General features: G+C 41.8%; 1 protein-coding gene across 2 annotated transcripts in view; it reads right to left on the bottom strand.

Moving 5' to 3' along the window:
- MED27 (mediator complex subunit 27) overlaps window positions 1-24,628 on the bottom strand; it is a 76,093-nt gene extending 51,465 nt beyond the window's left edge. The window contains exon 1 of one of the 2 annotated variants that reach the window (XM_017499013.2): window positions 24,497-24,628. In XM_017499013.2, the coding sequence (XP_017354502.1) occupies window positions 24,497-24,613 (117 nt within the window). In that variant the 5' untranslated portion in view covers window positions 24,614-24,628. The remainder of the gene's footprint in view (window positions 1-24,496) is intronic. The other variant, XM_037728035.1, reaches the window with a different exon arrangement.
- Between the last annotated feature and the right edge of the window lie 590 nt (window positions 24,629-25,218).

The following is a 25,218-nucleotide window of genomic DNA, read 5'->3' as shown; positions in this document are numbered from 1 at the left end:
TCTCACTTCAAATCCCAGCTGTACCACTTAATGTGACCTTGAACAAGTTATTGAACCTTCTGAGTCTCCGTGTTCTCATCTATAAAACAGTGATAACATCTTCAGCTGAGGGGTGAGTGTGAACATCAAATAAATAATCCTAAGCATATAGTAAGGGGTCAAATAGCGTCCTGAGCAAACAGTAGGCATCTTAAGTGGTAGCAGTGATCAGAATCATAGTCGCGGTGGCAGAGGCATAGTCCTCTGGGATCAAAAGGCCAATCTCACTGTTCACTTTCCTTTCTCCCTGCTTGGAAGGCCCTTTCTTCGGCTTACTAAAATTGCATTCCTCCCTCAATGATCCAGTCATGAAGTCTCTCCCGGAGTCTGCATTGTCCGTGGCTAGGTGGCAGTAGGTTTCTCAATGTGTGGACCCAGCCCAACTCCATCTGAACCAGATACCCGAGCCTGCCTCCCCCTTTGCCCCATCAATTCTGGGGCAAAACTGACACTTCTAACAAGCACGTAGGGCAGTCCAACAATTCTCTGAGCCACTGGCATGGTACCGAATGCAGGCCAGCACTCTGCCAGTCTTTGTTGAATGGCACAACCAAAACCTAAACTCTAATTCCTCTAGCACTTGCATGTACCACTTGTCTTCATTCATTCATTCATTCATTCAATGGCTTGTAACGGAACGCTTCCTTTGTGCCAGGCACAGTTCTAAGACTTGGAAATATGATAAGGATCAAGAAATAATGTGATAAAATTATGTTTTTCTGGGGGGGCTTGCAGCCTAGCGGGAGATTTGTTCAAGGATGAGGGTAGAGGGCAGGGACCTGACACTGACTTTCTTTTTATCTTTTGCGACTGGCACAAACCCCGTGGACATCAGGCGTTCAAAAAGTATTTGATGACAATGATGAACAAACTCAAGACAGTAAGACTTCAAAAGCACAAGAAAATCCATGGAGACTTGGGAGTGGTTCAGGAACATCCAGTAATGGGAAGCCATGTAGTACAGCAGAAAGCAAATGCACTTTGCAGTCAGGCTGACTGAGGTTAAATCTTGGCTTTGCTACTAATTTGCTAGGTACTCAGGCGAGTTCTTCTGCCTCTCTGCACAGTACCTTCCTCAGAGGGCTGCTGTGAAATTACACTGTAGAATGGTGCATTCCTATGATGAATGGTTACTGGGCATTCAGCACTAGCCAGGCGCTATTGTAGATGAGGGATATAACAGCGTTGTACGCTGAGGATACAGCAGTGACCAAAATAGTCTCTACCCTCACAGAGCTCTCATTCTAGTGGGTGGAGTCTGGAAACAATAAACAAATAACCTGGGGAAGGGATGGGTCATAGAGGGGCTTAGAGGTCATGGTGAGGATGTCTCTTGGGAAGCCTGTGGGATCTCCTGAGGGGAAGACTGATGCTGCACAAGTGACATTCTAGCTGCTGTGCAAATTACGTGGGTGCAAGCGAGGAGGCAGGCAGGCCAACTGGGAGGACGTTGTGATAACCCACTGGAGAAAGACAGCAGCCTGAACTGGGTGGTGCTGGGGAGAGGTGAGTGAATTCTGGATAAACTTCTCAAGAAGAATCCATGGAATTTACCAAAATCCATGGAATTTACCAATGAGAGAAAGCAGAAGCAAGGACAACTCCAAGAATTCTGGCTGGGCAACAGGAAGCATCTTGAGCAGCAAGTGTGGAAGTCAAATGGCGGTATCACCAGGCAGATGAATCTGAGGCTGAAGTCCAGGGCAAGGCCAGGACGAAGGATGTCAGCTTGGGTGCTGCCAGCAAAGAGAACCACTTAAAGCCGCAAGAGGTATGAGATTATCTAGGGAATAGGAGTAGACAGAGAGGAGGCTAGACCAAAGGCTGAGCTCCCAGACATGTCAATGTTTTGGGGAGATGAGGCACAATCTAAAAAGGAGACTAAGAAGGAATGGCCCCTGAAGGGGAGGACACCCTGAATACACTGTAGCTAGTATTATGATAGCTTATTCTAAGGCAAAAACTAGCAAAGCGTGTACTCCAAAATTCCGTTTGGCCAGCCTCACACATCTTTGTAATTGAAAGAACTGGACATAGATGGATGCGCAGTGAAATACGCATGATCAATAATGAGTCACCTTAAAAGCAGACACAAGAACTGTCACCATGGAATCTTAACTAAAAACGTAACTCAAGATTGGGGGTGGGGGAGAAGACAAGAATTTTCATTCTAGGTTTGATTAAAGGACCCAGATTATTTACAAAGGATTTTTGAATGGAAACAATGGCCCTTTTTAATAATCACGGTGTTTAGGATCAACAGTTGCTGTGGTAATTAAGTGCATGAACAAGGCCTACAAAATTTCATGATCTTCAACAAGTGTCCAGTAGAAACACTGTGCTTCCACGCCCACTTCCCACTGGCACAGCTGTAAGCAATGCTATCTGATTTAAATAGGCAATTTTCATGCAACCCCAAAAAGGAAGGCTTCAATGAGCTCCACTTTACAGAGGAGCATATGACGGCACAGAGACTGACTACTCAAACTCACATGACTAGAAATGGCTGAGCAAGGGTTCGAATCCAAGCTGCCTGGCTCCAGAGCCTGCCCTCTAATTACAATTTGCTTACAACGCAGGTTAATGATGATGACGATGAGAATAATGACTGCTATTCCTGTAACTACATATAGTACAATTAAATTCATTTTTATTAAAATCCAATATAATACAATTTATATAATCAATAATGCCATAGACCATATTAGTGTAAACGCATACCAATCTTTTAATTCAATTGCCAACAGAAACGAATTGTGCATGTCATTTTTATTAAAATCAAGCAACTGTTTTATCTCAATGTATAAACACAATGAAAAGATTAACTGGGGAAAGAAATCAACTGTGTAGACTGGGATTAGGAAATAAAGTAAAATATCAAGATAAACTGCTTTTAAAAAATTAGCTGAAGATTTAATATAGCCCTGGAAGGTTTCAATTATTTACATGCTTGGTCTATACAGTGTAAATCCAAGTTAATGAGATTCAATTGCTGTGTATAAATTTGAATCAGGACAACCCGATTATATACAAGAAAATAGCAGCTTGGGCTTCTGTGTTAATAACTCTTCAAAACAAAGCTATGGGTCAGGAAGAGAAACATCATTTTTGCTGCACGTTATTGACTGCAGTGGGTATGGTGAGAAATAGCTCCGTTTGGTAAAATACAAACCCTAAGACAAGTTGCAAGGGATCCACAGAGTCTGCCGATCAATACCACTGTTCTTCTAATAACAAGGCCAACACTAATAATTTACATTGTCTGTTTGCCCTATAGAAATTATGAAGTCCCAAGAGAACCATTCTTTGTCAAGTTCCCTTTGTCTAGTACCAAGGGCTCTGGGATGCTATGTCACGAGGTGGCACATGATAGATGTTAACAGGGCACTGGCCAGCTCCCAGCACTTCCCTGTTACGATCTTCCTAAAGGCACTGTGCACAGCAATTTATGATATTGTAGGTACCATCAAACGGCATTCTAAAGCAAAGTGATCCATTTAAGATCAATCCACAATCCCTCTTTGCACACAGCACACCCCTTCAATACGGGCACAAACAGGATTTTAGGGGCATAAAGGAAGGTGGGGCTATCCCGGCCTGGAAGTAAGAGTAGGCATTTGAAAGATGACATTAGAGCCCAATCTCAAAGAATGCACAGCAGCTTTGCCAGAAGGGGCAACAGGTGGAGAAGGGTGCCATAGGCAGAAGTGCAGCTACAAAGCACAAAAGCACCAGGCATGGGAATCTTGTTCCTAAGGAGCCCCTGGAAATGAGAAGGTATTTTTGCTTGTCAACAGTAAGTTGGGGAGCTATTGGCATTTAGCAGACTGGAGCCAGGAATGCTAAACCTTCTGCAATACACTGGCCAGTTCCAGACACCGGAACTGAAATTGTTCCATCCAAAATGCCAACAGTGCCTCCACTGAGAAACATTACAGAATACTGAGGATACCCAGGGAAGGGAGGAGAGAGGGAAGAAGAGAAGAGGAGAAAGGTCATCTGAGGCCAGGTTATATGGCCCACGTGCACTAACTACCCTAGAAAGAGGGGCTTTATCCTGCAAGCAGCAGGAGCCGACAGAGTAGCAGACTGGCATCTCCAGAACGATGGGTCCAATGTGGAGATGAGGGAAGGCAGAGTGTTTCGAAGCAGGGAGACCAGGAGACCAACGAGAAGGCTGGAGCAAGAGTTCAGACGACAGGAGACGAGAGCAGTGAGGATGGGGCAGGGGGCTGACGTGCTGGGACGAGATAGGCTCACATCAGGGAGAAGGCATGTGGCACTGCGGGTGGCAACGGGGATGCCACCCACAGTATAATCACTGCTAGAGATGATAATTCGGGGCTATCTTTCACATAGTATTTGATCAATAAGCATTTGTTACAAGAATGAAGATAGGTACTGGAACAGAAAAATGTCAGATTGGAGACGAGTTGCCAGCGAGCCAAACAGTGTAAGATAAGTCTAAGACAAGTAGTCTGGCCTGAAAACATCCAGCATTTATCACTGACTAAAACTTAATTAAAAAAAAAAAAAAAAAAAAAAAAAAAAAAAAGAAAGGTAGTGGTGGTATTATGCATTCACTCAACTCGCTTTTCTAAACTTTAAAAACAGTTTCACCCTGTCTCATAAAGGCAAGTGCTGCCTGTGTCTACCTGGCATTAATTTCATATATTCAAAATATTTTAAAAGTAAAATCCAATAAAATTCCCTTGGAGGTAGAATTGCCTTCTCTAACATTTAAATTCACTATTGTAAATGCCAGCCATTGAAATATACCTGTTAGGGTTGGAGGAATATGTTTTCCAACTCTTGGGGAAATATGCAGCTGAAATGTGCATAAGGAAACCAGAGATCTGAATTATGGGCTTTCAAAGGTATCTTTAGAAAGGATGATTTGGGCATATTAGCATTTTTGGAAGAGGCAGACAATCTAGGGTGCCTAACTAGGCTATTGCTAATGTAGACTAAATATTTTTGTGGAATCTTAGGGAAACTGTCAGTTACCCTTAAGCCCTAAACATACATTCACTGGACAGATGTAAATGCACCACTGCCTCTGCGAAAGACTGTGTTGTAGTAATTAAGTAAACAATGTATACCTAGTAAGTAGTATTTGTCAAGCAAACAAACAACTCCCTGAAATTAATTCTAAGAAAAAAACCATTTATCTCTAAATTTGACTTGGTATGTTTTTGTCACAAAATAAAAACTATATAACATACAGTGTTTTCTTTCTGTATGACTTAGCTGTCAGAAAACTGAAAAACAGGTTTAATGCCCAAGCATTTTTTTCAAGCTGCTCCACTCTGGTGCCTGAAAGCACCAAGTCCTTCTGCTTCCTTTACACGGCCATTCTCTTCAAGAGTGGGATCTCTCCCACTGTGCTTTAATGTGCGGGCCACCAGAAATTCACTTGGGAATGAAACACACATGTTCCGGTGTATGGTATGAAACAAGAGTTCAGAGAATAGAAGCTGCAGCTGCAGGTCAGCAGAAAGCCTACAGAGAAAGGCCTCCGAGCTCCAGCTAAGGTCTAAGACCAGCGTCCTTAACCTGCTTTGGGAATTAGCCTCCCATTCTAATGAAAGTCACAGACCCTCTCCCTCAGAAGAAGGCACAGAAGGACATCCATACGCAGGAAACTGCGGGGTTCAGAGGTTTCCTGAAATATATCTATTACCTCCAAGGAGTTCATGGACCCCAGGTTAAGAGCCCTGAGATAAAGACAATAGCAATTTCAAAAGAATAGGGAGGAAGGGCCGGGCGTGATGGCTCACACCTATAATGCCAGCACTTTTGGAGGCCAAGGCGGCTGGATCATGAGGTCAGGAGATTGAGACCATACTGGCTAACATGGTAAAACCCCGTCTCTACTAAAAATACAAAAAATTAGCCAGGTGTGGTGGTGTGTGCCTGTAGTCCCAGCTACTCAGGAGACCGAGGCAGGAGAATCACTTGAACCCATGAGGTGGAGGCTGCAGTGAGCTGAGATCATGCCACAGGGCTCCAGCATAGGCAACAGAGCAAGACTGTCTCAAAAAAAAAAAAAAAAAAAAAAAAAAAAAAAAAAAAAAAAAAAAAAAAAAAAAAAAAAAAAAAAAGAATAGGGAGGAAGAGGAGTATAGGAAACTCCCACAAAATGACATTACTGTGTTTTAACAGAACACCATATCCACACGGAACTTGAAATCATTTGCCTTCAAAAGATAAAGCCAAGTACGGCTTTGGCAAACATATTTAAGATGGAAGCACGGCACATATTTTGCCTAAGAGACCTCAGAAATGACTGGGTGCCAAACCATTTCTGAGGCAGTTCTCAGCATCAGTTGCTGGGTCCTGAGTTCACTTCTGGATACAGGGAGGTTGGAGACTCCAGGGTGCTGAGGGCCAAGCAGGTGGCACCCTGAGCAAGCAGGCACGACACGCTGCAGGCTGGAGAAGAGCCAAGCACTGGCTTCAAGCGATTGTTTTTGAAGGATGAAAGTTTGATCTCTCAAGTCAGACTGGGATCCAAATTGTCACTCTGTCACTTAGTACTGTAGCTATGTGGCCTTGAGCCTCTTCAAGCCTCTTTTTTCATCTGGAAAATAGGAATAATGCCATCCACCTCCTGGGGTCCCACATAGGGCTGAATGCAACGGTGCAGGCAAAGAACCAACACAGGGCCCGGCACGGGGGATGCTCATACGAACGAAGACACTGGCTGAGGAAATGTCTAGCATCAGGCCACTATGTACTTCATGAATTTTATACTTGAAAAGAAATGCCATACTATAAAGTTTTTCCTTTATAACTTTTAATTCTAAGAATAATGCATAATTCCCCCACCCTTTTTTTTTTGAGATAGGGTCTCATGTGTCCAGTGGAGTGGAGTGGCGTGATCATGGCTCAATGCAACCTCCACCTCCGGGGTTCAGGTGATCCTTCCACCTTAGCCTCCTGAGTAGCTGGGACTGCAGGCGTGCATCATCATGCCTGGCTGATTTTTTAAATTTTTTGTGGAGATGGGGTTTTTCCATGTTGCCCAGCCTGGTCTTGAACTCCTATGCTCAAGCAACCCACCTGCCTCAGCCTCCTGAAGTGCTGGGATTACAGACGTGAACCACCACACCTGGCCTTAATGTATAATTTCAGTAAAAGTGATCAAACAATACTTAGGTGTCTTAAGCAGAAAGTAAAGAAACTAACGCCCTTGCCCCCCCGCCCCGCCATGAGATAAACACTACTCTCTAACAGTGCAGTGTACAGATACCCCTTCCAGCCTGTTTATGAATGCACTTACCAATAGGTATATGTCTGTTTCCCTCCAAACCAGGATTGCACAGTCTGTATTCCTGGCTCATTTAATAATATATCATTCCCTAATTGCTCATCTCAGTATTTGAAAGGAGACATTTTAATTTTTATTTCTTTACACATACATGCGTGAATCTGAATCAACACTTACTCAACCAATAATTACTGAACACCTACTACGTGCCAGGCACTGTTCTAGGGGCTTGGGGCATATCAATGAACAAAAGAAACAAAGATCTCTCCTGTGTGGAACTTAGGGTCTTTCTAGAGGAAACACAAAAACAATAAGCATAATAATAAGGAAATCATATCCTACATTAGAAAGTGGTAAGTACAGCTAAAGAAAATAAAGGCTGTGAAGGAGATAAGGAGTTTGGGTGTGGTCAGTTGTAAATGGTGGTAGAAGAGAGAGAAGAGCAGAACCTTGAAGACCAGGAGGAATGGGGGCCCGGGGAAACCTACGGGCAAAGGCCTTAAGGCGGCAGCGGGCCTAGCAGTGGGGGAGAGTGGGGTGGAGTCAGCACACAGTCCACAGTCAAACTGTTGCCCATAAATTTTAGCATCCATTGATGATTCTTGATTCTTGTCTGAAACAATTACTATGGTGAAATTGAAAAGAAATTTTCTAATTTCTTTTACATTTCTTAGTTCACATTCTACTGTAAGAAATAGCTGTCCCCTAGTTATTGTTAAAGAAATGAGTGCTATACCGTGAGCTATTGTTATACCAACAGCTCTCAATATTTTACTCACGTATTTACTTAAATCAGCATGGACTCGTGGATTCTTACTGTACTCAATGGGTTGTAATCCATTATAATTGTTATTTATTTTGGTGTTCAATGGCCCTGGGTTTGGTGAGTGAAAGGCCCCTTCCAACTGGCTTCTGTGTCCTTTTTTTGAGACAGTTTCGTTCTGTCACCCAGGCTGGAGTGCTGTGGCATGATCTTGGCTCACTGCAACCTCCACTTTCCAGGTTCAAGCGATTCTCCTGCCTCAGCCTTTTGAGTAGCTGGGATTACAGGCACGAGGCACCACACCCAGCTAGTTTATGTATTTTTAGTGGAAATGGGGTTTCACCATGTTGGCCAGGCTGGTCTCAAACTCCTGACAAGTGGTCTGCCCATCTCGGCCTCCCAAAGTTCTGGGATCACAGGCGTGAGCCACTGCAGCCAGCCTGTGTCCTTCGATATGTCCCTATCATTCTTTGGGCACTTCCTTACTTTCTGTCACAGCAAGATGCTCCAGGCTCATCTTTTCCTGCCCCAGTTCTGGAATCAGCCACTTCTCCAAGGAGTTTCTATTAGTGAGAATGATACTTAGAAACTAACACGTGGATGATAGCTGGGCTCATTGTTACTGGGGTCTCACTGCTTCTAGACCTTCTCAGCAGACAATTGGGAAACGTGCACTCATGTGTACAGGCACAAATATATCTATTTCTACATCCATACATTAAAAACAACCCGCTCACACTGATACTTCCAATTCTAACGCACTGAGGGTTTCCTTTTGGCATTCTCCTTTCCATCTTTGTAATTTCCCTCTCCAAAGGGAAGAAACCTGGCTCCCATTATCCACAATTTATTTCCGTATTTGCTCAAACCTAGAATACACATAGTTTCAGAATCACCAATCCAAACCACTGTGAAAAACCAGCCAACCAACTAAAGTTTAATAATAGTTCACAGTTATTATAATCCTTACCTTAAGGGTTTAGGGTCAAAATGTCGAGTTCAAAGGTTACTCGTGTTAGTTCTCTATCCCTCTCCTATCCCCTAAGGCATGGTCACATTATTCAATTGAAATGCATCAGGTTCACTTATTTCTGTTTTGCATTTTTCTTTTTTTTAAAATCTTGCCCAGTTTATTAATTTTTTTGAGTATGTGAAACATTCACATGTTCTAACAGAACTCCACCGGAAGGTATACTCAGAGTCACTCCCCAACACATACCTGCCTTCCTCTGTTCCCCACCCCTCACTGGTGACGTGCCTTTCCCATCTACCCACCCATAACCAACTTCTCTGTTCAGGTTTATCTTTCCTGTGTGTTTCCCGGCTGCAAATGAGCAGATAATGGATATTTTATATCTCCCTTTTCCAGAAAAAGTAAGCGTATTAAGGATACTCTTGTATTTTGCTTTTTTTTCTATTAACAATATATCCTGGTAATCACTGCATGTGAGTCATGGAGGTCTTTCGCATTCTTTCCTGAAGATGGAGAAAAAGTGATGTGGCTCCATTGTACAACTGTGTCATAATGTATTTAATCACGCTCCTCTGCACAGGCATTTCGGCCATTCCTAATATCCTACAATTACAAACAAGCTTCAGTTAATGATGGTGCATATGTATTTCATATTGTTGGAAGTGTGATATACATAGTTTTCTTAGACATTGCCCAAGTCCCTCCAAAACAGTTGGACCAATTTGCATTCTCATTAGCAACGTATGAGAGGGCGTTTCCCCACAGCATCACCAACAGAACCTGTCATTATGTTTTTAAATTTTTGCCAATCTGGTAGGTGAGAAATGGTACCTCTGTGCAGTTTTAATTTGCATTTCCCTAATTATGGGTAAGGCTGAACATCTTTTCTTCTGTTTAAGTCTCATATATATATATGGCACAATAAGACGCTCCAGGCTCTGGCGCATATATATATATGTACATTATATATATATTATTAATATACTGTTATATATAATTATATATAAATAGAAATTTTTGGTCTTTTACTCTGTATTTTTATGATTTTCATGATTGCCAGGATATAGGGTAAAAATACCAAGTTCAAAGGTAACTAGTGTTAGTTCTCTATCCCTCTCCTATATAAATTTAAATACATATATTTAAATTTTGGTGAATTGTCTGTTTCTTTTCCTCATTTTCTATCCCATTTTTGGTCTTTTACTCTATACTTTCATGATTTAAAAAACGATTTTAGGGATATTAGTCCTGCCTGTAATGTAACTATTTTCTCCCAGCTTGGCTGTCTTTTGATTTTCTAATAATGTTTTTGACTATCTGAAGGTTTTTTTCCTTTTTATGACTGAGGCCCTATTGACTTGAGATGCCACCTGTATCATACTACATTTCCATATGATCTTGGGTCTATTTGTGGGCTGTTTTATTCTACTGGCTTGTCAACTTATGAGCCAGTACCACACTGTTCTATTGGTAGAGGTTTTATGGTATGTTTTAATGCCTGACAGGGCTAGCTCTCTTGGTAGCTTTTCTTTTTTGGTGTTTTCCTATCCTTTAATGCATACTTATTTTTCCACATGAACATCACCTTTAAAAAGCTTTTAATAAGTGAATTAAATTAATTCATATTTATCGATACGACTGATATGTGTGGTCTCAACTTGGTCATATCATTTTACAGTTGTGTGTGATATTTTCAGTGTTGCTCTACGTGATACTTTCTTGCTTGTTTGTTTATTTTATTTAGGTCTACATTTTGGTTCTCATGATTACCCACTAGATGACAGGAACATCGCTTTCCCCTGGTTGTGACAATTAAAATTGTCTTTAGGCCTTGCAGAATGTCTGCTGGGAGGCAAAAATAACTACTAGTTAAGAACCACTGCCCTAAACCAAGCAATTCCACTCCTAGGAGTAGATCCAAGAAAAACTGTAGCTCATGGGAACCACGGAACACGAACAAGAACGTTCTGAGAAGGACTGTTTATTTGATTATTTTATTCTTTGTTTTTTTGTGGGTACATAAGAGGTGTATACATTTATGGAGCGCATGAGATATTTTGATACAGGCATGCAATGCGTAATAATCATATGATGGAGAATGGGGTGTCTTTCCCCTCAAGTATTTACCCTTAGTGTTACAAACAATCCAATTAGATGCTTCGTTATTTTAAAATGTAAGAATAGGACCGTTTATAATAGAAAAACAGAAACCCAGAAATAAATCAAATGACCATTGGTTGAAAAATGGATAACTAAATTAGAATGTATTCAGATAATGGAATACTTCCTATCAGCAAAAATGAATAAGCTACAGCTAAACCAATAAATTGAATGAAATTTAGTAAAAAACAGAAAATGTTGAGTGAAAAATTAAGTCTCTGAAGACAATATATTTTAAGAAAACAGGAAAAATTAAAGAATACGTTTAGAAATACATATATACATACGGTGAAGCATCCTCTCCAAAACAGGAGAGAGAATGATAAACACGCAGGGGGATGGCAGGTCCTGCAGGGGCGGAGGGGCAGTCCAGGCAGCACTGGCTGCCGACCATGCTCCAGCTCCTGGTCCAGTGCTATGTTCAAAGAGGTTCAGTGCATTATAAATTAAGCAATATGAAACGGCCATGCCTGCATCAGTGATGACAGTGTGTCATGAGTCAAGGTTCACGATGAATCCAATTTGTACATCTGAATTTAAAATGACAAGGACACCTTCACTAAGCAGGGAGCCCTCCTCCCAGCCTGTGAAGCCCAGTCTAGTGTCTCCTGCTTGGATGGTGTCACCTCCTTCCTTCTCCTCGCTCCTGTACTCTGGCCATCCTGGCCTCCTGGGGTCTCTCCGAGCAAGCCCACTGCCCTCTAAGGAGGGCCTATTCTACCTGTGTGGCCTCTCCTGGACCCAGTCCCCCAGATGGCTCACGCGCAACCTTGTTTCATGAAGGTCTTGATTCACAGAGGGTTGCCCTGCCCCCAACACCTTCTGCCATGCTGCAGCCCCTTACCCCACTTCTGTTCCTCTCAGACTTATCACCATCTGACATAATTTTACGCAACGAGTGGCTGGTCTCTTGTCCATTTTCTACACTATAGGCAGGCTCTGTGAGTGCAAAAACTTTGTGTGGTCCACGCCAAACAGTGCCTAGAACTCTGTCTTTCTCTCCAGAGGCTCAGTACTCACTGAGTACTCAGTACTTACTGAATAAATATGAACGCCTTAGTAGCATATCTCATAAGCTAGTTTGACATTGAAGCTGGGACTTAAAAAAATAAAAATAAAAATAAAGCTGGGACTTAACAAAAAGGCCAGCCTTCATCAGAACTCCAAGGGCACAATGGAGTTCTCGAAATGTACTCCGCAGATTGCCTGTGACCCAGCTGAGACACCCGTGAAACACAGCAGTAAAAAAAGGTGAAGCTCCGGGACTGCACCTTCCTTCCCCTTGCTCCCTGCACTCTGGCTGTCCTGGCCACCTAGGTTCCCCAATTGCTGAATTGGAATTTCTGTACAGCCTGTCAAGAATGTGCATTTCCCACAAACTACGCTGGTGACTCTTAGTCCCTTTTCAAGCCTGAGCACTACTGAACTCAGTGGAGAAATCAAGTCTCCAAAAAATTAAGCAGTCTAGCTATTCAACAATCTTTTCTACCTCAAAGAACTCTGGGTGGAGTAAAATGAGATAATGTTACTCTAAATGGCTGAAAACAAGATGTGTCATTCATAAGCAGGGTATGAATATGTTAAGGAAATTGAAGGTTAGTTAAAATGTGGATTTAGAAAGACTGATGAGTTTTTCTTTTGCAAATCAAATAACATCTAAATAAAAACAATAAAATATCAAGATATATTTTCAATATGGTTGAAGCTTTTTTCTTCTTTTCTTACATTTTTCTACCTAATAGATCAGTCAAAAATTGTAAATTAATATTTTAAATGACGAGAGAAGCCATCAGCTTGTTCCAGTCTCTGATTCAGTTAAGCTCTTACAGTATTTTGACTGTTTGAAGAAAATTAATAATGGGATGTTAGGTGGTAGATTAACTGACACTAAATATCAACATAGCTAGATTTATTTTTGGATAACTGAGCTCATCTCTTCAAAGAATGGAAGCAAGATTTATTATATCATGAGTTATTAATTTACAAAATACAAAACAGCCCTGAAACAGAGCAGAGAGCACCATAATGTATTTAAAGATTATGCAAGAGGCTGCAAGTTTAGATTTCACATTAGCTAGGATTCGGAGTGTATAGGCTACAGTCAATTACCTAAGGCTTACAGAGATACCAGAAGTTAAGCCAGTCACTGTCTTGTCAATTTCAGAATCAAATCCTTGAGCGAGGAGCCTGCACTGGCTCTGTGGCTTGGGCTAAGGCTTAAAAACATATCCTAAGGTGGATGGAGCAAGATGGTCGGATAGAAGCCTCCTCTGACCATCCCCCCCTGCAGGAACACCAAATTTTAACAACTAACTACACACAGAAAAGCACCATAAGAACCAAAAATCAGGTGAGCAATTACAGTATCTGGTTTTAACTTCATTTCGCTGAAAGAAGCATTGAAGAGGGTAGGAAAGAAAGACAGTCTTCAATGACACTACCCTCCTCCTTCCTCCAGCAGCTGCCAAATGGCACGGAAAGGACCTGCACACTTGGGTGAGCGAGGGAGAGCACACTGAATGGGGGACTGGGCACTGAACTCAGTGCTGCCCTGTCACAGCGGAGAGTAAAGCCGTGCTGCACTCGGCTGATGCTGTGTCCACAGAGGGAGCATTTGGACCAGTTCTGGCCAGAGGGAAATCACCCACCCCAGTATGGGAGCTTGAGTTTCTCAGCAAGCCTCGCCAGCATGAGCTAAAGTGTTCTGGGGTAAACTTGAAAGGCAGTCTAGGCCACAAGGACTGCAATTCCTAAGCAAGTTCTAGTGGTGGGCTGAGCTTACAGCCAGTGGACTAGGACGCCACGTGACCTAGGGAGACAGCAGCCTGGGTGGCCAGGGGAGTGCTTGCATCATCCTTTCCCAATTCTAGACAGCACGGCTTACAGCAATGAAAGTGACTCCTTCCTTCTTCCTGAGGACAGGAGAATGAAGAGTAAAGAGGACTTAGTCTTGCATCTTGGATACCAGCTCAGCCACAATAGGATGGGACACCAGGCAGTCGTGAGGCCCCCATTCCAAGCCTTAGCTCTCAAATGACATTTCTCGACATCTTGGGCTGGAAGGGAACCTGCTGCCCTGAAGGGAAGGACCTGGTCCTGGCAGGATCCATCGCTTGCTGACTAAAGAGCCCTTGGATAACCAACAGTGACACCCAGCTCATATGCTATGGACCTTGGGTGAGACTCTGAGATGTGCTGGCTTCAAGTGAGATCCAGCACATTCCCAGCTATGGTGGCTCTGGTGAGAGACTCCTTCTGCTGGAGAAAAGCAGAGGGAAAAGTAAAGGGGCCTTTGCCTTGCACCTTAGGTATCAGCCTGGCTACAGGAGGGCAGAGCACCAAGTGGGCTCTTGGGGTCCCTGAGTTCAGGCCTAGGCTCTCAGATGGCATTTCTGGACCTGCTCTGGCAGAGGGGAGTCCACTGCCCCGAAGGGTGAATCACAGGCCTGGCAGCATTCACAACTAGCTGACTGAAGAGCCCCTGGCTTTAACTGAGCATCAGCGGTGGCCTGGCCGAACTCCCCATGGACCAGTAGAGGTGGTGGTCACTGGGAGAGGCTCTTCTGCCTGTGGTAAGCGGAGGGAAGAGTGGGGAGGACTTTACTCGTGGTTTGGGGGCCAGCTCAGCTGCAGCAGAATAGAGCACCAGGTAGATTTCTAAGGTTTTTGACTCCAGTCCCTGGCTCTCAGACAGCATCTATGAACCCACCTGGGACGCAGGGACACTTGCTGCCCGGAAGGGAAGGACACAAACCTGGCTGGCTTCCCGTCTGCTGACTGTAGAGTTTTAGCACCCGGAGTGAACACAGGGGTAGTGGCTATGGCGAGCCTTGGGCAAGACCCAGTGCTGTGCTGGCCTCAAGTCTGACCCAGCACAGCCTCAGTAGTGGTGACCACAGGAGTGTTTGCCTCACCTCATCTCTAGCTCCAGGTGGCTTAGCACAGACAGGCTCCATTTGTTTGGGAGAAAGTAAGGGAAGAGAACCGAGTCTCTGCCTGGTAATCCGGATCCAAAAAATAGCCTTAAAGGACAAATCTAAGTGTTACTGGTCTTCAAGAGGAGGTAGAGAAAAAGGGACAGAAAGTTTATTCCAAGGGGTAACATCAGATCACTTTCCAAACCTAGAGAGAGATATCAACATTCAAGTACAAGAAGGTGATAGAACACCAAGCAGTTTCAACCTGAAGTAGATGACCTCAAGGCATTTAATAATCAAATTCTCAAAGGTCAAGGATAAAGACAGGATCCTAAAAGAAGCAAAGCAACAGAAAAGAAACAAGACATACAGAGCAGCTCCAGTACGTGTGGCAGCAGACCTCTCCGTGGAAACCTTGCAGGCCAGGAGAGAGTGGCATGGCATATTTAAAGTGCTGAAGGAAAAAAACTTTTACCCTACAATAGTATATCCTGTGAAAATATCCTTCAAGCATGAAGGAGAAATAAAGACTTTTCCAGACAAACAAAACCTGGGGGATTTGATCACACCAGATCTGTCCTACAAGGAATGCTAAAGGGAGTTCTTCATTTTGAAAGAAAAGGATGTTAATGAACAATAAGAAATCATCTGAAGGTAGAAAACTTGCTGGTAACAGCAAGCACACAGAAAAACACAGAATAGTATAATACTGTAATTGTGCTGTGTAAACTACTGTTAAGTATCAAGACTAAACAATGATCCAATAAAAAATAATAACGTTTCAAGACATAGGCAGAACAATAGGACATAAAGAAAAACAACAAAAAGTTAAGTAGTGGGGCATGAAAAAGTGTAGAGTTCTCATTAGTTTTCTTTCTGCTTGTTTTCTTTTGTTTATTCGAGCAGTGTTGTCATCAGTTTAAATAACAGGTTATAAGGCCAGGCACAGTGGCTCATGCCTGTAATTCCAGCACTTTGGGAGGCCAAGGGGCAAGATCTCTTGGGCTCTGCAGTTCAAGGCCAGCCTGGGCAGCATGGTGAAACCCATCTCTACCAAAAATACAAAAACTTAGCTGGGTGTGATGGTGAGGATCTGCAGTCCCAGCTACTCAGGAGGCTGAGGAGGGAGGATCACTTGAGCTCAGGGGGCGGATACTGCAGTGAGCCAAGACTGTGGCACTGTAATCCAGCCTGCTTGACAGTGAGAGCCTACCTCAAAAATAAATAAATAAAACAACAGGTTATAAGATAATATTTGTAAACTTCATGGTAGTCTCAAATTAGAAAATATACAATGGTTACACAAAAAAATAAAAAGCAAGACATTAAATCATACCACCAGAGAAAATCACCCTCAGGGAGGGAGGGAGGGAGGGAAGGAAGGAAGGAAGGAAGGAAGGAAGGAAGGAAGGAAGGCAGGCAGGCAGGCAGGCAGCAAAAAAACCAGAAAACAACAAGCTGGAAGAAGTAAGTCCTTACTTATCAACAATAACATTGAATATACGTGAACTAAACTCTCCAATCAAAAGACACAGAATAGCTGAATAGATAAAAAAGCAAGATCCATTGATCTGCTGCCTACAGAAACAGCCTTCACCTGTAAAGATACACATAGACTGAAAAGAAAAGGATGGAGAAAGATACTCCATGCCAATGGAAACCAAAAGAGAACAGGAATAGCTATACATGTATCAGAGAAAATAGATTTCAAGACAAAAACTGTAAAAAGAGACAAAGAAGGTCATCATATAATGCTAAAAGGGTCAATTCAGCAAGAAGATATCACAATTGTAAATATATATGCAACTAACGATGGCGCATCCCAATACATAAAGGAAATATCATTAGAGCTAAAGAGAGAGAGACAGGCCACAATACAATACTTTAACACCCCACTTTCAGCATTGGACAGCTATTCCAGACAGAAAAGCAACAAAGAAACATCAGGTCTAATCTGGACTACAGAACAAATGGACGTAATAGATATTTACAGAACATTTCATCCAATGACTGCAGAACACACATTCTTCTCCTCGGCGCACAAATCATTCTCCAGCATAAGAGCACATGAATCATTTTCAAGGACAGACCATATGTTAGGTCACAAAACAAGTCTTAAAACATTTTAAAAAAACTAAAATAATATCAAGCATCTTCTCTGACCACACTGGAATAAAACTAGAAATCAATAATGAGGAATTTTGGAAACTATACAAACACATGGAAATTAGACAATATGCTCCTGAATGACCAGTGGGTCAATTAAGAGATTAAGAAGGAAACTGAAATATTTCCTGAAATAAATTATAATGGAAACACAAAATAAAATTGGCAAATCTTTAGCCAGACTAGGGAAAAAAAAGAGAGAAGACGCAAATAAACTAAGAGGCGAAAAAGGAGACATTACAACTGATACTATAGAAATTAAAAGGATCATTAGTGGCTACTATGAGCAACTACATGCCAATAAATTGGAAAACATAGAGGAAATGGATAAATTCATAGACACATACAACCCCTACCAAGACTGAAACATGAAGAAATCTAAAACCTGAACAGACCAATAACAAGTAATGACATTGACATAGTAATAAAAAAAAAGTCTCCCAGTAAAGAAAATCCTAGGATCCAATGGCTTCAATGCTGAATTCCACCAAACATTTAAAGAATGAATGCCAATCCTACTCAAAAAGTATTCCAAAAAATAGACAAGAAAAGAGTACTTCCAAATTCAGTTTATGAGGCCAGTATTACCCTGATAACCAAGACCAAAAAAAGAAAAGTATAGGACAATATTTCTGATGATTATTGGTGCAAAAATTCTCAACCAAATACTAGCAAACTGAATTCAACAATACATTAAAAAGATCATTCATCATGACCAAGTGGGATTTATTCCAGGAATGTAAGGATGGTTCAACGTATGCAAATCAATTAATGTGAAACATCATATCAACAGAATGAAGGACAAAAAACATACGATCATTTCAACTGATACTGAAAGACATTTTTTGTTCTGAGATGGAGTCTTGCTCTGCCATCCAGGTTGGAGTGCAGTGGTGCAATCTTGGCTCACTGCAACCTCTGCCTCCCAGGTTCAACCGATTCTCCTGCCTCTGCCTCCTGAGTAGGTGGGACAACAGGTGTGTGCCACCACATCCAGCTAATTTTTTATATTTTTAGTAGAGACAGGGTTTCACTGTGCTAGCCAGAATGGTCTCAATCTCCTGACCTTGTGATCCACCCGCCTTGGCCTCCCAAAGTGCAGGGATTACAGGTATGAGCCACCACACCAGACCTGAAAAACATGATAAAATCCCACATCACTTCATGATAAAAACCCTCAAAAACCTGGGTAGAGAAGGAAAATACTTCAACATAATAAAAGTCATATATGACAGACCCACAGTTAGTATCATACTGAATGGGAAAAAACTGAAACCTTCCTCTATGATTTGGAACATGACAAGGATGCCCACTTTCATCACTGTTATTTAACATAATACTGGAAGTCCTAGCTAGAAGCAATCAGAGAAGAGAAAAAAATAAGAAAAAAATAGAGGGCATCCAAACTGGAAAGGAAGAGGGTCAAATTATCCTTGTTTGCAGATGATATGACCTTATATCATCTGGAAAAACCTAGACCCTGCCAAAAAACTATTAGAACTGAGAAACAAATTCAGTAAAGTTGAAAGATACAAAATCAATATACAGAAATCAGTAGCATTTCTATATGCTCAGCGTGAACAATTTGAAAAAGAAATAAAAAAGTAATCCCACTTAACAATAGCCACACATAAAATTAAATACCTAGGAATTAACCATAGAAGTAAAACACGTCTACCATGAAAACTGTAAAACACTGATAAAAGACATTGAAGAAGACACAAAAGTATGGAAAGCTATTCCATGTTCATAGGTTGGAAGAATCAATATTGTTAAATGTCCATACTACCCAAGGCAATATACATTCAATACAATCCTTATCAAAATACCAATGATATCTTTCACAGAAATAGAAAAAAAAAAATCCTAAAACTTACATGGAACCACAAAAGACCCAGAATAGCAAAAGCCACCCTGAGCAGAACCAAACTGGAGGAGTCACATTACCTGACTTCAAATTATATTACAGAGCTATAATAACCAAAAGAGCATTGCACTGGCATAAAAAGACACATAGATCAATCGAAGAGACTAGAGAGCCCAGAAACAAATCCGTACATCTACAGTGAACTCATTTTTTGACAAAAGTGCCTAGAACAAACATTGGGGAAAAGATGTGCCTTCAATAAATGGTGCTAGGAAAACTGAATTTCCACATGCAAATGAATGAAACTAGACCCATCTCTCACCACATAGAAAAATCAAATACAAATGGATTAAAGACTTACATCTAAGACCTCAAACTATGAAACTGTTACAAGAAAATGTTGGGGAAACTCTTCAGGACATTGGTCTGAGCAAAAATGTCTTGAGTAATTTCCTATAAACACAGGCAACCACAGCAAAAATCGATAAATGGGATCACATCAAGTTAAAAAGCTTCTGTGCAGCAAAGGTAACCATCAACAAAGTGAAGAGACAGTCTATACAATGAATCTGCAATATTACTGAATTTGTAAACTACCCATCTGACAAAGGATTAATATCCAGGACATATAAGGAGCTCAAACTCTACAGGAAAAAAAGCTAATAATTTGATTAAAAAAATAGGCAAAAGATCTGAATACATATTTCTCAAAAGAAGACATGCACATGGCAAAAACCCGGTTAAAATGGCTTTTATCCAAAGATGGGCAATAACAAATGCTGGCGAGGATGTGGAGAAAAGAGAACGCTTGAACACTGTTGGTGGGAATGTAAATTAGTACAACCACTATGGAGAACGGTTTTGAGGTTCCTCCAAAAAACTAAGAATAGAGCTACCATATGACCCAGCAATCCCACCGCTGCATATATACCCAAAAGAAAGGAAACCAGTATACTGAAGAGATATTTGCACTCCCATGTTTGTTGCAGCACTGTTCACAATAGCCAAAATTTGGAAGCAACCTAAGTGTCCATCAAGAGATGAGTGGACAAAAAAAAATGTGATATATATCCACAACAGAGTACTATTCAGCCATGAAAAGGCATGAGATCTTGTCATTTGCAACAACGTGGATGGAGACGGAGGTGGTTAAGTTACGTGAAATAAGCCAGGCACAGAAAGATAAACTTTGTTATGTTCTCATTTGTTTGTGGTAGGTAAAAATTAAAATAATTGAACTCTTGGAGATAGAAGAAGGAGGCTGAGAAGGGTAGCTGGGGTGGGGGGAGGCGGGGTAGTGGGGATGCTTCATAGGTACAAAAAGTAGCTAGTAAGAATAAATAACAGTATTTGATAGCGCAACAGGGTGACTACAATCAATAACAATTTAGTTGTACATTTTAAAATAACCAAAAGACTATAATTGGATTGTTTATAAAACTAGAAGAATAAATGTTTGAGAGGATGGATATCCCATTTATCATGATGTGACTATTATACATCACAGGCCTGTATCAACGTGTCTTATGGACCCCATAAATATATATACCTACTATGTAGCCACAAAAATTAAAAGCTTAAAAAAAATGTATTCTGGTATATGCATGAGAATGCTCATGCCAACATTATTTATAAAGCAAATTGTATACAACCCCAACATGCCTTGGCAAGAGAAAGAATAAGGTGTGGACAGTCACAGAATGGACATTAGATGACAATGACCAAACTGCCAGATACGACCACCATCAGGGGTACATGTCAGAAACAACATACATAATATGATACTATTTTCACAAAGCTCAAAACTCAAGGAGCCATTATTTAGGAATATAGGCATGTGTGGCAAACTCCATTTTAAAAAGGAGAAGGGGGTGGCTCTGGGGTTGGAGGTGACCATGGATAGAGAGGCAGGGATAGGGGAGGAGCCCATATTGGTTGGTTATGTCCTATTTCTCAAATTGAGTGAGGAGCTCATGGATTTATCTAAGCTTTATGATTTACATATACATTATATATATTCTTTAGCATATGTCAAATTACACAATTTAAAATTTTTAAGAAAAAATTGGCCAGGTGCAGTGGCTCATATCTGTAATCCTAGCGCTTAGGTAGACGTATCGCTTGAGCTCAGAAGTTCGAGACCAGCTTGGTGTCTCTGTAAAAAACACAAAAATCAGCTGGGCGTGGTGGCACACACCTATGGTCCCAGCTACTTAGGAGGCTGAGGTGGAAGGATTGTTTGAGCCCAGGTGGTTGAGGCTGCAATGAGCTGTGATCATGCCATTGCACTCCAGCCTGGGTGACAAAGTGACACAAGAAAGAAAGGAGAGAGAGAGAGAGAGAAAGAGAAACAGAAACAAAAAAGAAAAAATTACCAGCCTGGTGCTTGGTAGTCCAAATTTAACTTGCCACCAGCATGAGCTGTCATCAGAGACAAGAGGAGGAGAGCATCCCAGAGGCTTGGCGAGATAGAGATAGGTGTCCCGGCTGCACAAGCCAGAGGCAACAACTGCCTCTGTTTCCTACTTGTCAAATGAACACAGCTGGTGGTACCTACCTCCAGGGCCACAGTGAGGATCAGATGAGATGAGTGCTATGTAAGCCACAGGGCTCTGTCCACACAGATGTTCGATGTGCCATACAGATGGCTGGCTCCTCTAGGGAATTACTTCCCCTCCACTCCTTGCAGTTCTGTGGGGCTGCCAAGGCCTGACTCCCCATCCTCTGGGCTCAGGGCAAAGAGCAACTGCAGGCGAGGCCAGCAGCAGTATTCCCAGGTTGTATGCACAGGCATGGAAGGCAGTGGGGGGCGTGGAATCATTTGGGGCATGGGGCCCCCAAAAATCATTGTCCTGATCTTGCTCCTGACATGCCTGGAACTACTCTGGTTTTTGTCCTGGCAGGTCAGCTGATCATTGCACCTGATACACCTGGCACCATCAAAGAGCAAAACCCAAACCAAGTCTTTCCTTATGTAAGTCAATCAGAGCAGGGTTCTGTTGACTGCATCCAAGGAAGCCCAGCCAATTCAGGAGGGAATGCCTTTTTATTTCAACAGCACAGGTGCACTTTGGACATTTGCCAAGGGAGGTTAAGGGAGGTGTCAGCTGAGACTGCTCAAGTGCACCCTGGTTCAGCCACCTCCTAACTGGTCTCTCCCCATCAGTCTCACCTGCCCCCAAAGCATTCCAGAATACGCTGCATTCCAGATTAATACAATTTATTCCAGATTAACCTCCAGAAAACACTTTCAACTACTGACTACACCTCTTGCCTACAGTCTAGGCCCCAGAACTTTACCAATGAAGTCCAGGAAACAGGTGACCAGCAATGGTAGGTGGCAGGGAAGGTGGCATCTGTTGGTTCTGCTCCCCCTCCAGGTAGGAATTCCTGTCACCCACCTCACAATGGGTGTGGCAGGAGTGAATGGCCTAGAGATTTGCCATCTTGTAGAATTCCAACTTTTAAAAGTAAACGCCAAATGCAGGCATTATGGTAAAAGTATGATTACCCCCGTGGCCATCTGATCCTGAATTGGATCACTTAGCACTGTTCCTGTAAGTAAGCTCCAGCTTCTGTGAGTTCCTGTCACCAGAGAAAGGTAACAAGTAGATGCCCTGCTGTACACGTCTGAATTTGCACGAAGGCAGGGGGTGGGGGGTGTTGGTGGTAGTAAATAAACAGGGCATGTGAAATGTGACTCTTGCCTTGAATTGAGCCCCTAATTCTCATCAGTCTATTAGGACAGAGGCTCCATGGGAAAGCAGGCGAGCGCGATCGTCACTGTGAAATACACGCCTGCCTCCTCAGGTGGAAGGAGCTCATCTGTGCAGCCTGTTTGCCTGGAATCTTGTTTCCTCTGCTCATTCGCTTCAATGTCAAATCCCACCCTCATCATGAAATGGGAGCTCAATGACCCAGAAATAATTTGAACAAATCTATTTCACTGAGGATACATTCATTTTTTTCTTCATTAACTCTTTGGGGCCCTGTCAGGTATGCTGAGAGCAGGATTTATCTTTCAGCTGCTGGTCTGGGGGATCTTAAAATCTGGACAAGTTATACATTTAATGAAGCAGACTTTATTTATTTTATTTTTTTTTGAGACAGAGTCTTGCTCTTTTGCCCAGTCTGGAGTGCACTGGCCACAATCCTGCCTCACCTCACCCTCTGAAGGTGGACGACATTTCATGTTTTGTAGACACGTATTTTTATATGAAGAAAATGGTTTACCTTTTCTATGAAAAAACACTGCATTGTCTCCCTTTCTTTATGTTTTAACTGAAAGAATTTTTTTAAGAAGTAGCATGTTATCCAGGTGAATGTCACTACTTTTTTTTCCCCCCAAATGAAATAACAAACATTTAACAAGCCCAGATTTTTTGCCGTCTTAAGACCAAAATACACATGCACACACAATAATCCTGCTCCCCTAAGATGAATGGCTGGAGTAAGTAGTAACTCATCCAGGGTGACTGGCTATTTATAAGATTTCACACAAGTAAAATGCTAAAATATGGTGAGTTCGCACTAGGTTCCAGAGCAGCAACAATGGAATAGATGGAAAAAATACCCAGTCCTGAACCTCACCTCCCTGACGCCCATTGAAACCAACATTCTTATTCCATAAACTGCTTTTTATGAAATGTGGTGATTCCTCAAAAATCTGTGTTCAGGGAAGTATTCTTCAAGCACATACAAGTATTAATACACAGACCACTAGAAAAGCTTCTCATCATTGAGGTCTCTATGTCTTCCTAATTAATAATATAATCTAGCATTGCTGTCCCATCTTATTTCCAAAACACATCTGGTCTTCGGTGAATTCATGCAAATACAAACATCCACCAGGAGCCTATGAGGCGATCTGTTCAGAGCAAAACATAATCAGAAACAGCAAAACCAGAAGTCATCAGTCATGAGTCCCAAAACACTTTGTTAAAATATGTAACGTTCTGGTTTTGTATGAAGAAACTGTTTTCTTTAGCAGGATCCCACAGCTGAGCATCACATTGTCTACTATACTTCCTTAGGGAAAATAGAAAACAGATTCACCGAAACATTGGGAGGTTGCATGAAATGATTTAAGGTGAAATTGTCTTACAGTATCTTTCCTCTCTGGTTAATTCTTACATGGGGTCTGCAATTTTGTTCAAAAGCAAGGTTTCAATGTGCAGAATTTTTAACCTACAGAATGCCAGTACAGAAAATATGTTATTCATCATCAAATTGGAATTTAATCCCCATTCTACAGATCCTACAACACAGAACCAGAGACTTAATTGTGACATCCATTTTTTTCTCCAACATCCCTACAAGTCAGTAAAGCTGATCGTACCAGAAGCATTGCTGATGCTCCATTGGGTCTGGATAAGTGGATGGACATTTCGGGAAACATCCTGTCAATGCGGCTGATCACGTCATCAACATACCTAGGTGGGAAAAAAATACACATGTGTCAACTACAACTCCAGTTAAGAACTACATATTTATAGTATTTGAAAGACATTGCTTTTAAATTTGATTTTTTATCAATATAACACATTTTTAAGAAGGCAAATAGGAGCTATGTCCAGATAATGTGTTTTTAATGCTAGTTCTTGATTTTTTATTTTAAGGCATGACAATTAATTTTCTTCTATAGGAGGTGAGAATTTAGCTGTGTCACCTGCTGGGCCACTGGGCTCTAACAATATGGCCCCCTCCCTTTGTCCTTCCAGTCCAGGATAGCCTCAGCATCCAGTTATTGTGCACCTCTGGGCTGTCTCACTGTCTTGTTTAGCTTCTCCTCTGAATCAATGGAATAACCAATTCCTGGGATTAAATTCCTTCTATTTTAAATACCTGAAGTCATTCCTGACCTCCTGGTTGTACCTAATTCAAGTTGTATCACAATTTTTACTTAAATCAGTAGTCTGTGATTAATTATAAAATCTCTGCATATATTTTTAATAGCTGCCCACGTAGTGGCTCATGACTACATTTATTTACTTATACAGCTTTCTGTTTTCCTAGATTTCTATTTTGCTTTTTTCAAGACTGAGTCTCACTCTTTAGCCC

This window comes from Cebus imitator, unplaced genomic scaffold (genome assembly GCF_001604975.1).
Source record: "Cebus imitator isolate Cc_AM_T3 unplaced genomic scaffold, Cebus_imitator-1.0 Scaffold254, whole genome shotgun sequence".
In the NCBI taxonomy this organism is placed as follows: Eukaryota; Metazoa; Chordata; class Mammalia; order Primates; family Cebidae; genus Cebus; species Cebus imitator.
The sequence above is the reverse complement of the archived record's forward strand: the minus strand, read 5'-3'. Positions and strand labels throughout refer to the sequence as shown.